The 14035-nt window shown below is 35.1% G+C and overlaps 1 protein-coding gene across 6 annotated transcripts in view; it reads right to left on the bottom strand.

Annotated features, from left to right (window-relative positions):
* RB1CC1 (RB1 inducible coiled-coil 1) overlaps positions 1 to 14035 on the bottom strand; it is an 80400-nt gene that overhangs the window by 7163 nt on the left and 59202 nt on the right. For 4 of the 6 annotated variants that reach the window (XM_072411209.1, XM_072411213.1, XM_072411210.1 and 1 more), the window contains exons 15-21: positions 13709 to 13859; positions 13067 to 13175; positions 10895 to 11135; positions 8701 to 8746; positions 8039 to 8086; positions 6458 to 6538; positions 4270 to 4328 (exon numbers count right to left, since the gene is read on the bottom strand). In XM_072411209.1, coding sequence (XP_072267310.1) covers positions 4270 to 4328; positions 6458 to 6538; positions 8039 to 8086; positions 8701 to 8746; positions 10895 to 11135; positions 13067 to 13175; positions 13709 to 13859 — 735 coding nt within the window. The remainder of the gene's footprint in view (positions 1 to 4269; positions 4329 to 6457; positions 6539 to 8038; positions 8087 to 8700; positions 8747 to 10894; positions 11136 to 13066; positions 13176 to 13708; positions 13860 to 14035) is intronic. The other 2 variants (XM_072411214.1, XM_072411215.1) reach the window with 1 other exon arrangement.

Raw genomic sequence — 14035 nt, 5'->3', positions numbered from 1 at the left:
TTATTGAAGGAGAGGCCACACACTGTGATTACAATTTGCAGATATTATGGTAAAACCATCACCAGGCATTCATTGTATGTAAATAGTCTGAATCCTTAAATAAGTGTAAATCTATTTTTACTTTCCATTAAAAACACATACTGGTGATGCTTTTATCAGAGGCCTCTGAATTTATATTCCCAGTCCTATACCATACAGGGAACGTAGTAAAGAAACTAATATATAGTTTTTAGATGCACAATGTTCCAGAACAATTAAATTCAGCAGGGATTTGGGCTCCCACAGTTCATAATCAAGGCAAAACAAATTGGGTATTACAGTGGAGTAGTTTCTCAGATTGGCCAATGCGAACTAAATATGCTGCCTGATAGCATGTGAACGCAAAGTATGTTTTCATTGCAGTTAAAAGATAACCCATCATTGTACCAAACATAAAATTACATATAAAGTCGATGCTGCGGTCAGATGGGTAAAATTTTACATGCTTGGTGGAGTTGCCCAACAGTTCAGAGATTTTGAAAAAGAATACACATTCTTATTTATTCAGTCACCATAGTCAATTTACCCAAACGATTAGAAACATCCCTATTTGCATGACTAGACGAAACACTTTTTAAAACCAACTGCCTGCTTGATTACATACATTTTCCTTGCAGTTCAAATACAATAGCTTGCTATTTGAAAGCCAGCAGTATACCACTGGAATTTACTAAGAATGAATTGAACTGGATCACCACAATGACAAATTGACATGCTTACCAAGGGATAGAACGCAAGTCATTCATAAAACCTGGGACGCTTGGATCTCTGGATCTCTTATCTCTCATCCTAGATAATGCAAGAGGAACTTACTGCCCCTCCCCCCCCCTCCCCTCCCCTCCCCTCCAGATCCTTCTCCTAATTTCATTGCTATTTTTCAGCCTTTTGTTATGTATTCAGTGTATTCCCCTAGAGTTGAATATTGCATTAGAATGTATCTATTACATGGTATGTGCAGGGATTACATGTATTAAAAATTAGAGTTAAAATGTATAATATTAAACAGTTTTTTATCATTTATTTGGAATTTTTGACCTTGTAGTACTGATAATATTTCATTGAAATTTGAATGTTTATTTTAATCTTCAGGATTCCCTGCTGTCACATTTTGCCATTTTTATAATGTTTGAATTCATATTCAACTCTTAGAATGTTGGAAATACTTTTCACTGTATGTCACTTTCGCATTTTTTTCCCTAAACAAGTTGTAAAACCCTTTTTAAAAAACAATAAAATAATTCAAATACAAATTGGACCCATGCAGAGAGTCTGCAGAGTCTGGGAGCCTCCAGTTGCAGTGCACACTGCATTTAACTTCAGATATCTGAAGTGAACAATTTTTTATGACTCAAGTGTGATAAATCATATTGCAGTGCAAAAGTCAAAATAGGTCCTAAAACTAGCGCAAAGTTTATGATTTGATCCAGTATGCTGTATGTTTGGACAGAATGTTGCATACGACTGCCTACCCCTGATTAAAATATATTTACATTTTACAAAAGCACAGTACATGTTTTTGGCTGTATAAAAGTACATTCTATTAGTAGAGGTATAGTAGCTTATATAACATTCTAGACCACATTCATAAAAAAATTTGTAAAGGACAACCAAAACTATAGGCAAAAAGCAATTGCTCCTAGTACTACCTAAATAGCCCTAAATATGAAGACCAAGGTCTGTAAATATTGAATTGCATTCATATATTTTAGGGTTTGTGTGATGACCTTCGCAGGGCAAGTCATTTATTATTCCTAATAAAAACTTCAGCTGTTCCGTGCAGTTTAATGACTTATTTGAAGAAAGGAAACTTAGACATAACTGTATATACTTCTTGTTAATGTTACACTGGCATCCCATATAGTATAATGTACTAGCTGTTTGAAGAAGAACGTGTTTGTCCAAAAAAGACAATGTGGAAAATAACCTAAAGGTAATACAAGTCTTCAGTAAAATGAGAACTACAGATTATTTCGGAATAATAAAAGTAAATTTTTACAATTTGCATTTGGGCATTTAAAAAAGATTTAAAAATAAAATAACATCTAGAATCTAGATAATTCTCTTGTGTCCTGGGATAGCCAATCTTATTTTAGGCAGTTTCTATATTAGGACCATTATCAGGCTAGTCAACACTATAATGAAAATACCCAATTGTATTTTCACAGCAGAACATTTGGTTTGGCAGATGTGCAAGTAATATTACTTCAATGAATGTATGTAAACCATGGAACATTATTATTATTATTGCACAGTATTTATATAGTAAAGACAAATAACACAGCACTGTACAAAGTCCATAGTCATGTCACTAGCAGTCCCTCAAAGGGGCTCACAATCTAATGTCTCTACTATAGTCATATGTCTTTAATGCAGTCCAAGGTCAATTTTGTGGTGAAGCTAAAAACCCTAACTGCTTGTTTTTGGAATGTTCGAGGAAACTAGTGTATCCGGAGGTAACCCACGCAGGCACGGGGAGAACCTGCAAACTCCATGCAGATAGTGTCCTTGCTGAGATTCGAACCTCTGAACCACTATGCTGCCCATAAATTTCCAAATATACCTTCTCCTGACCTAAAATATAGAATTTCATCTATGTGGATAATTGTGTCAGGTAATTAGGATTGGTTTTTCCTTGGTTTCTATAGTTTGCAAATCATCACTAAAGCATAGAAACTGTCCATGTAGCATAAATTTCATGATGATACAAAGTTTTTATATATTTTTTTATACAATGAATTAGTAGAAAGAGTAGTGAAACCAGCCCCCATAAATTGGAAAGTCAAGAATTGTCCTGTAGCATCACATTTAGAAATAACAATAAATAGGCTAGGTAAATCAGGGCTAATAAGGGAGTTTGACAGAAAATGAAAACTGTTTGAAGGGTGGTAAGACCTTTATTACCCCCTAGCGGTATTCCTGAGTGTGACTCAAGGTGGATTTTCCAGGCAAAAATCGGTATTCCCGAGTCACACTCGGGGTAGCTTTTTACTAATTGGATTCAATACAAAATAGCTGTGTTGAGTCCAATACAAAGAAATATTCATAAAATATATAATTATATTATATATATATTATATATGCTACTGTACAGGTATATTACATGTTTAATTTTTTTTAACAGATTTTTGTGTTTTGTTATTTAAAGTTTAATTTTAAATTTGTTAAATTTATTAAATATTGGCAAATTATGCCTAAGAATTATAGCCTACAATGAAAAATAAATTTCCATGCAAAGAATTGTACCGCTTTTTGCATGGAAATTTGGATAGAATCAGGCCGCTAGGGAAGTTGACAACTGAAAATTTTCTGTTTGCAACAAAAGGGAAAAAACTCAAGTCTTAAGACGGTCGGTGCATTTAACAACTTTTTTATTAGTGTTTTTGAATAATTTTCTATTGCTGCAGTGAAGACCTAAAAGAATCTTTTTACGATTGCTCAAACACTAATCGAAGCTGAAGGAAGCTGTCCTAATAGGGAATACAGTATAAACACTTGAGATGTTTTCATTCCAGCATTGTATTGTAAGATACATTATTGGGAGAGCCTGCTGCACATGAAGAAACCTTCCATTTCCCTGCAGTGTAATGACTGCATATATTTTCAAAAGGGTTTGGGCCAGAAAGATTTATTTTGGCAATAATGTGATAGAAAACACTGAAAGAAGCAACAATTGTCAACTGACTGCAACAATTGTACAAAGTTTGCAACAGCTGTCATTGCACTTTTATTAGTTAACATTGTACTTTTTTTTTTATCCTCTAGCACCCCATCCTAGGTATGAGATCTGCAGCTCTCTTACGAGTTGCCACCACAACTTGTCGTCTATGAAAAATTCGAGGAAATGGCAGCAATGTGGACATTACCTTTTACTACAGGAGATGTATCTTATATACAACTGCATTACTGTTAACATTTTTTACCTGGAGTTCTGCTTTAAAAAATACCTAAATTATAGAAGTTTCCAGTATTCCATAGCCAAATGCTGTCTGCCTGTATGAATCTTGCTTTCACACATTCTAAGTCAATGATGTAGGCAAATTAGATATTCTGAAAAAAATGGCTACATACATGGCTCAGTGATTCATGGTAGCTGGGACAATAGCACTTCTGGAAGGAGAGGCCACACATACATTTGTCTTTTCTGTACTGTTACTGAAATCTTGGGACTTATTTCTGACTTTAAAAAAAGGTGCTATCAAAGCCCATGATTGCAGAGTACAAATAACTTACTCTCGAATAGCTATTTTCTCTGAATGTCTTGAGGAAACTGAAGACATGCTCTGTGACATCTAAAATGAGAATAAAAATGAAAGAAGTTAGCAAATAAAGTAATAAAAAAAGCATTCATTTTTAAAGTACGATAACCTAGTTAGATACCTCTTGTGGTTGTTTTAGCTAAGAGCTGTTTACTTGGGTCAGTAGCAGTGCACTGACCACCAACAATACCCCCTTGCAAATTAGCCTATATCTGACCTTTCTCCTAGCAAGAATTCCTTTAAGCTATACAGCATGCACAAATGATACATATTTCTATTTTTGGTAGAAAAAATTCTTCAGATTCAGTTCACTTCGATTGCTCTGAAACATTCCTTTGAAGTAAGGAATGAAAACACTCTTTGAAATTAGATAATACCCATGTACATTGATTTTTTTATTTACCAAGATTGAACTCCTATATTTAATGCGTTGGCAAAGTTCTTTACCTAAAGAATACAGTTAAACATGACATGTTCCTGTTTTTTATGTTACTGTACAGACAGTACAAAACAATATTGTAAAACCTATGTATAAAATGCAACTAAGGTATTTTACAAGTTAAACTTTTTATACAAGTTATAAAGTTTTGTTCTTTAATGCAAACACTCTGAATTTGCAAGTTAAAAAAATGTGCACGCATACACACTTGCAAATCTGTGTTACCTTTTGCATTATCCAAATTTTTATTATTACCATTATGACATTTTGTGCATTCCATTCATTAGCAGCAGTGAGAAGTGGGAGGGCTGTACAACCTCACATTTTTACAGGAAATTATCTGTTGATGATACCATTTTCATTCTTTGACAGGAACTAGGGCGTATTAGGTAGATATTTTCCAACCTTCTATAAAAGAGTAGAAAACCCTTTTATACAAGGTAAAAATATATATTTTTTTTTACTGCAAAACAGGGTGAAGCCCCTCCCATTCTGTATTGATACTTAACTGAATGAATCAAGACTGAATGGGAGAGCAGAACCTCCTGGGATACACATCCTGGGTGCTCTATCTGCGCGTGCCCGATTTAACTTTTGTTTCCCATACATGCGCAGTGAGATAGGTACTCTTTTTTCCTTTCTTTATAGCAGGCTACATCACCTGATCTCGCTTCTGTGCAGTGAGAGATTGGGTGATGTAGCTGGAAAAAGAACGAAGATAGAACAAGATGGCCACATCCAGCGCTTCCAGGACGGTGGGGGACCCAACCAATTCCAGTTAAGCTCTGCTTTAACTCTGGGCTATGCAAAAATGAACAGATAACAGAAAATACCATGTCTGTGCCTGCACAGCAGTTGGGAAACCTTCTGGATAAACTAAAAGGTGTGCAGTTCAACAATAGTTCATGAATGCACTACACTTAACTTGCAATTTAAAAGAATTTGACGTAAAAAAAAAAAAAAAAAAAAAAAAAATAGGAGCAGAATACTTATCAAACTCCTGATTATGAAAAAGTGGAGAACTTGGCATCTACCGGGCTGAAGAACATAAGCTTTCCATAGGAAAGAAATATTTTTGCCTGGGCTGCATCCAACATTAAACCCAGATTTTCTAGCCATTTAGTCCAGTGGTGACTTATCAAGAATTATAATACAATCTAACCTCTCTAGTATACAAACTACCAGGGTGACATTTCTTGTTGGGAGGGCTAGCACTATGGAAAATACATTGGTAAACACCCAAGAAGCAAATTATAGGCCAGTGGGCAGGGTCATGATTTGGAACTGCAAAGGCCCAACAGCAAAACCACAGAAAACATTGGTGAGCAGGGAATATATTTCTGATGTCAACAGAGGTCACAAAATCTTCCTGGTAAAGGAACTTGATGAAACCATTCTGGCACTTGGACTTGTAAAATAACACCTTACTACAGAAGGCCCAGGAGGGCTTGATGGAGATCAGGTAACAGAGTGACTGGCTGGCTAAAAATGGGAGAGAGAAGGAAAAAAAACCCCAGTAAAACCTCTTACACCAACGAATCCAAAATGTAATTCACCCTGGTGTCCACAAAGGCTACCAAACAACCCTCCCCTCTGGAAAGTCAGAACACCTTCATGGAGATGAACGATTGTCTAATGATTTTGAAGTCTTGGAACCTATTAATTTATGGAAGGAGTGAGAACCCTGATATAAGGTAGTAGGAGAGTAAAACACTGAAATTACCATAAAAGGATGGAAAAGACTTGGCAGCCCTTCATGATTCTTCTGTTGAGGTTGATGGGAGATCTTGACTCTGGTAGAATCCTTAATGATAATGTCAAAAGACATTGTGTAGCAAGCCCTTTTTTGGACACAGGATCTATTTTCCAACACTTTATGCAGATGCACAAATAACCAGCTATGCACATGCAAGCAAATAACATATTGCAGAAAAGCTGGGAAGCTTCCAGAAGACCATCACAAATTAAATGCAAAGCTTGGGCCTATTTACAGTGCACACTCAATTAGTGAAGGCTCCACTGCAGCACCAAAAAGATCTAAGGGATTTTGACCAATCCACATTAGTCTGACACAAAATCACAATCAGAACAGGGCCCACCAGTGAAAACACGGTTCTAAAGAGGGACTCTCAGAAATGAGTGATGTACAGATAGCTGCAATTACAGGGACCAGTAAACAATAGGTAAGTCTTTTATGCAGCAAAGCTGCAGAAGGACATTGATCTTTCTTGGACACCAGAAGAACATTTTGACATGCTGGTTATGCTGACAAACCAATACTTTTGCATGCAGTATAACCGTAATATATATATATATATATATATATATATATATTCATTCAAAGTGTATACAGGGTTCATAGCATATTTTCATAGGGTTCAATATTTATATTAAAGCTGACACCTTTTGGTATGAGTGTATGGAACAAACTAGTAAAATAAAGGGTATGAGTATTAGTTTTTTGATTTCCAACTAGACTGGAAAAAATGTCCTGCTACATTATGCTGTCAAACCACTGAATAAGGGTCTGTATCCTGACCCTAATACCATATATGACCGTGCCTTTAATTACATTTAAGGACTGTTTTATTAGAACATATAACCTGTTTAAACAATGTCAAATTTTACAGGCTACAAAAGACATTTATTTTAGACCATTTTTTTACATTATGCTGCAATAGAGCAATGCAGTGCCATCAGGCTTGTGGTAAGAGGAAAAATAAAGCCTGAAGCCTGAATCCTCCTTTCAGACGAATGTAAGCAAGGCAGGTGAATAATCAGCTCTAAACACAGTAATATACCTATATTTAAAGCTGGTTAATTACTTGTCTTCATTTGTCACAAAAGTAACTGGTATAAATGAATGTGTTTATAGTCTGTAGTGAATGGTAGTCTGAAGATTTAACTGTATTGCATAATATCAAATAAAAAACAATGTATTATTTATTTGAGTTGCTAAAGAACCTATTTTTTGTCTTCAACTTCTGTAGGTAAACAACTAATAAAAGATGCAGTTTTAAAGACTGTCTTGTGAATGATTTAACACTATTTGTTTACGCGAGTGACAGGGGTTTTTGTTTTTGAAAGGAAGAAAAATCCACATTCAAGAGGTCTATAAGTACAATAACAAACAATAACTACAATAGTCAGAAAAAGTGGACAGAAGAAAAAGAAAACAGGTCAAAATTTAAGTGGAATTGGTGTAATGGTAAGCGTAAGCTTAAACAGTCATATTAGATTGAGTGGCACCATAGACATGTTATTTAAATGTATTTACAATACAATTTATTTAATAAGCCCTTACCAGCCTCTGATTCAGTCGTTTATTTTCTTCTTCTTTCAACTGCAGTGTCTGAATAGAAATATAATACTAAGTGCAAAGAAATACAAATTGTTAAACAATAAAGTCAATAAGCTCAAATTTGAAAGGACAGACTATTCTTTGCTTTTCTTCCTTGCAATTCAGTAGGAATGCAAAAGCCAATGATACCAAAAGCAATTCTATAGCAACATAGGGAACTGCAGGTTTTGCATAGGTAACACAACAAGTAAAAGTAAATATTAGCAAGTTGACTGCAATGACAGATTTGATAAAGATAATATAAAACATCAAATGCCCATTCACATCAGTCAGGTACATTGTGGTATGGTTTAACACATAAGCTTTATTTCATTTTGTTATGTATTACCATATGCTGTGTATTCATTTGAATAGCCTCTTAAAAGCACCACAACAGACCTTCATTTGGACCTGTGGCATTTGTTTGTTTGTTTTTAATAGACATCCACTGCAATGCAAGTAGTGTTACTAAGTGTTCCCCATTGAATAGCAAAGCAGTGGATCAGCACACATTATTGGGTTACCACAATGCACTGGTATATATGGGCCCTAAAAGTCCTAAGACACATGCCATGGGAAGTAATATAATCAGATAATAACAACTAGATCACAGGCCATCTACTTACTCTCTCTAGCAGCATTATCTTCTGTTTTTCTTCAGATAAAGTATCACTAAAAGAAACAGAAAACATGACTATCAATGGTACTATCAAGTTACTTTATTTTCCGAATACAAAACTTTAGACATTATTATTTAAATATATGTTGAATATGCTGGTAGAATAATTTCTACAAGTTGCCTTAAAGAGGAACTATAGTCAAAAATAAAAACAAAAACACACTAACCTTCAATCCCGCATGGCAGTCCGATCACTGCGGGGGTGTCCGGCATTGGGTCCCGCGTCGTCTTAGCATCCATCCAGGAGCCAACGCTCCGGGCGCCGCCATCTTCGTCTTCACTTCCAGGTTCTTCATCCTACATCACCCGACCTAGGCGCGAGATCGGGTGACGTAGGATGAAAAAGAAATTTGCCGATCTCAATGCGCATGTGTGAGATCGGCAATTTGTTTTCTTTGAGCAAAAGGCTCCTTCTGCAGAAGGAGCACTCCTATTCATTCTTGACTACCTAGTTCTCAACCTTTTTATGTAAAGTGAAAATTCTAAGCTTAGGTATGCTTTAATCCATGAAATGATATATGAAATAATCATATGCGGTCTACAAAAAACATAAATGACCACTTGTAAGTATTTTACAGAACTTTCCACAAATCTTTGAAATTTCTGACCATTCCTACAAAAAAGATTTCTTTGCAAGATGTTTGTGGGTTTCTTGGCAAAAACAAAAAGCAAGGCTGGTTCATTACTCTCTATTCCTGTTCTATATGACCTTTTTCATAGCCCTTACATTCTCAATAAGCACACTGTATTAATATGAAACAGAATTTAAAAGTGCCTAGAAGACTGCAAGCTGGCTGAATCCTCAAACAGAAAAGACACTGAAAACCATAACATTAAACATTATATGTGTCTACTAGTACTGTGGCCAAACAACTCCATCTTTGATTCATCAATTGATGGCATATTGCTCCAGAAGGCCTGGCCTTTGCATATATGTTCAATGGCAATCTGTAGACCTGTTGTAAGTTTTTTTTTAACTGAAAAGGCTTTTTCCTGACACACTTCTAATGCAGGTTAAGTTGTTAGAATAGCCTTCTGGTTGCAGATGTATGCAATGTGACACCAACAGTTGCAAAACTAATTTTAGGACCCTGAAGTGAAACTTTGGTGTTTTTTTTTTTATTTTATTTCTTTTAGCTTTAATAGCCAAATCCTCGACTAGGTTGGCTAGTCCTACAAAATTGCCAATTGTCTGAAATCTCTGCTATTTGTAAACTATTTTCTCACAGTAAAAAAAACAGATTTCACATAATATTTTCAAATACCAAAGCACACTCATTGCAATCCCCAGCGTTTTTATCAGGATATTTGAAAACTTTTGATTTTGACACCACACACATGGATAGCAAAGAGAACACCAATCCCTAATTATCTGAGGTTCAAATAACACATTCTTACTAAGGAGGATCTGATCATCGATACCTAAACTGAATCTCGTTATTCTAATTTCATAAATTTGAAGTGATAGTAAATGTAGGAATCAGTATCCTTATTTAATGATATAACAAGAATAATTACACCAAATCTGCTTTATGCATCATTGTTTGATAAGAGCTGAGGCTATGTACACACGCTATATTTTTGTTGTTGGAAACAATCTTTCACAATTGTTTCCAACTATAAATGACTGAAAGATGAATGAATGAATGAGTGATGTACATACAGTGCTGTGCTGTTCTGTTCTATGGAGGGGGATAATGAGCGTACGGCACCCCACTGCATTCTCCTCCCTTCACTTCCATTATGGTCGTTTGTTTTCTGACATTCATGGATCCGCCAGGACAGATCCATGAACAACGTCAGACAGACTCTGTACACGCCAGATTCTCATCTGAGAGGAGCCCTGTGGCTGGTATCAGCAGAGAATCGACTGCCATGTGTATGCAGCCTTAGATACATGACACCACTGAATGGTATTTTTATGATGCCTTTTGATTTACAGATAGGTGAGGTGAATTTTACAGTAAACCGATATATCACAATTGCATTAGTTCTTTGTTACAGGGCAACTTAAAAAAAAATATTAAATTTCACACTGTGTAAAATTTATTATCTGCTTGAACCAGTAGGTTATCTCAAATGGTGAAAGTAAAAGGTTTAGACACTGAAACAGTTCAGAAAAAAATATGGAGAGCACTTACTGAACAGCTGTCATGCTGGTATCTAAAGTGGGCTCCATTTTATCCTCCTCTATAACAGTGGCATCATAAACTGGTCTATTTATTTCACTAGAAGGGTCAGGTGCACATGCTCCAGCAGGCTCGGAAGGTAAAACCATGTGAGCTGAAGACATAAGACTCTGAAGCTTGCCAACTTCTTCTTCAAGTTTCTTCTTCTCTTGTAGTAAACGTGCACGGTCTTCAGATAGGGATTCAATTAAAGCTAGGGATCAACAAATAAATATTATGTATATATGTACAGGATACAGCTTAAATTATATAGTAGATAAATAACAATGATGGTAGATTTTAGTCCAAACATTATGTTAAGAAACAAGTTGAAAGCCGCATACACAAGTGCAATAATAGTCTTTGAAAAGGATCTTTCACGATCCTTTTCAACAACTAGCACTGCATGATGCATGAACGGTGCTGTACATACAGCATCGTTCTGCTATATGCAGAGGGGAGGGGGAGAGTGACGGAGCAGCACCCTGCTGCGCTCTCTCGCCCTTCCCTTGCATTAGGATCGTTAGTCCTTCATCATCCGTGGATCCGCCAGGACAGTTGTTAGGAGGATGGATGACTGGCGATGTACACACGTCAGATTCTCGCCCGATATCGGCCCTGAGTCAATTATCGAGCGAGAACGGTTGGACATGTGTATGTAGCTTTAGCCAACCATCAACAAATTATATCAGTAAAAGAATACAGGATAAAATGAATCTCTTTTGTTTTCTCTTAAAACACAAAGAGGCCCAGTCAGAAACATGAAAGGCCAAATAAACCTTCTGTAAATACTTCTTTGCTGTCTGAAGCACCAAAGGTTACATCAATTAAGATGTAAGGCTGACTAAAGTCTGAATAGAAACAGGGGTAGGTCCCCTAGACACCCTAATATATATATATATATATATATATATATATATATATATATATTTATTATATATACATTTACATATAATGCCATGTTAACATTTTCAGGTAAAATTTCTTTGGAATGTGTGTATTGTGAGTAACTATTAGCTACAATCAGAGCAACCTTGCTGATTTTATTTTTACAAAAAGGTTCCATACCATGGTCTGTGTTGAAAAACAAAAAATTTAAAATGTATGATGTTTGATACTGTGTTGTGTACCAATACATAAACACATTTGCAACACTCGTGCCTACACTTTGCAATTAAATCATGCCTACCTAGCCTTATTATTATACAGGATTCATATAGCGCCAACATATTAGGCAGCGCTGTTCATTAAATAGGGGTTGCAAATGACAGACAGACACAGACAGTGACACAGGAGCAGGAGAGGAACCTGCCCCGAGGAGCTTATAATCTAGGCATTAACATAGGTACCTTTAAAACTAGTGTAAACTCTACCACGAACTAATTGTTGACCATTGGAATGGAGCACACTGCATTTAGCTTTGTAAATATGCCAGATACAGGTTCTATAATAATTTTCTTGCATATTATTATATAATACGCAGATAGTTTCACTTATGACTTTTTTTAAAACCACAAATGCAAATTAATTTACTACGAAAGCAACAAAATGCCTTTCAAAGTTCACATTAGTAAATCTTGCTCACTATGCCTAACACAGTCAAGAGACAGCTATAAACCATTTATTGGGTTAGATCAAACTACAAAAAAATGCTTAGACAAATGTATTCAAGATCAAATGTACCAAAAAAATATAATCATCTGTTCAAACTGACCCATGCAAGGCAAATCAATGAGAAGTGTAAAAAAACAAATAAAAAATAAACAACTGGATTGCTAAATAACATAATTAAATCATTTGGTTATATCAGCTTCCCTAAGGCTTGCAACCATCATAGTTTTTTCCAGCTCCTCCAATATAAATTAAGGTTTACAACATTTTAAACATTTTTATTGTATACAACTATTTCTAAATATTAATTACACATAATAGTATACTGTTTTTTTGTTATACACAAATGTACTTCATGCTTTGTGCTTCTATAATCTAACCACCAAAAAAACTTAATTGGAATAATGTCTCATTAATATTTATTCAAAATATTATAGAAAAAAAATTCCTAAGCTGTTGAGCTAAAAACAGATTGTCTTTGAATTGTGAAAGGGTTACACATTTTCTTCAATGAGAGGTGGAGCCTTTACTTACCCTTATCTCTGTCTTGCTGTAGTGTAACACTCTTCAATTTCTCATTGAGCTCACCAATTATATTCTCTTTCTTCACTTTCTCTCTTGTCAAAACAGTGTTAAAGTTTGTCTATGCAAAAAAACAAAAATTCTATATTTTCATACTGTAAAATATAAAATATTCATGAATTCAAATACATTTTTATGTAATACACGCGTTTAAGTATAACATAAACAATAAAGAATGTATACATAACTTGTGCACTCAAGCAAATTCTCTGCATGAAATTACTAAAAATCATGAAACTGATACTTTAAACAACAGCATGACCAACTTAAGCAACTAAAAAAACTAAAAATGAAAATGATCTTATTTGATAAAAAGAAAGTAAACTACATGGATGATGTTGCTTGTCTCTTTGCGTCTCACTTCTTAAACCCCCATTTTGTGCCACAGTTACCTGGTTTAACTCATCAGTTTCCGGAACATTAAACTGTCAGAATCTGTAAACAGGGCAGGGCATGAATATTTATGTGTTTTATCTAGGAACAAGACATTTTATGGTGCTTCTGCAGCTCAGTAATAACACATCAAAAAACAATAGTTTATAACTGTCACCATGAATTTTAACCAAGTAACTGGCTTTATGACTTCAGTGATACCTGCTGCTCTGCAATCAGGGATATCCTGAGGCTCTGAAGTTCTTCAGCCTTCTTTTTCTCCTGCAGGTCAAGATGCTCACTAAATAGCTGTTTTCCTTGCTGAAGTGTCTCCTGAAGTTCAGAGATCAAACTGTCTGTGACTGCAGAGGAACTTAATGGAGAAAATAGAGAAAATTGTAAACAATTATTTATATATATATATATATATATATATATATATATATATATATAAAAAATAGATATTCATATAAATTGCATTTATGGTTCGCAATTATCTGAAAAAATGTATTATTCACCCTGCTCTCTCTTTGTTGGCACTACTCCCTG

Source organism: Pyxicephalus adspersus, chromosome 5, assembly GCF_032062135.1.
Source record: "Pyxicephalus adspersus chromosome 5, UCB_Pads_2.0, whole genome shotgun sequence".
Classification (NCBI taxonomy): Eukaryota; Metazoa; Chordata; class Amphibia; order Anura; family Pyxicephalidae; genus Pyxicephalus; species Pyxicephalus adspersus.
This window is presented reverse-complemented; position numbering and strand designations above follow the sequence as displayed.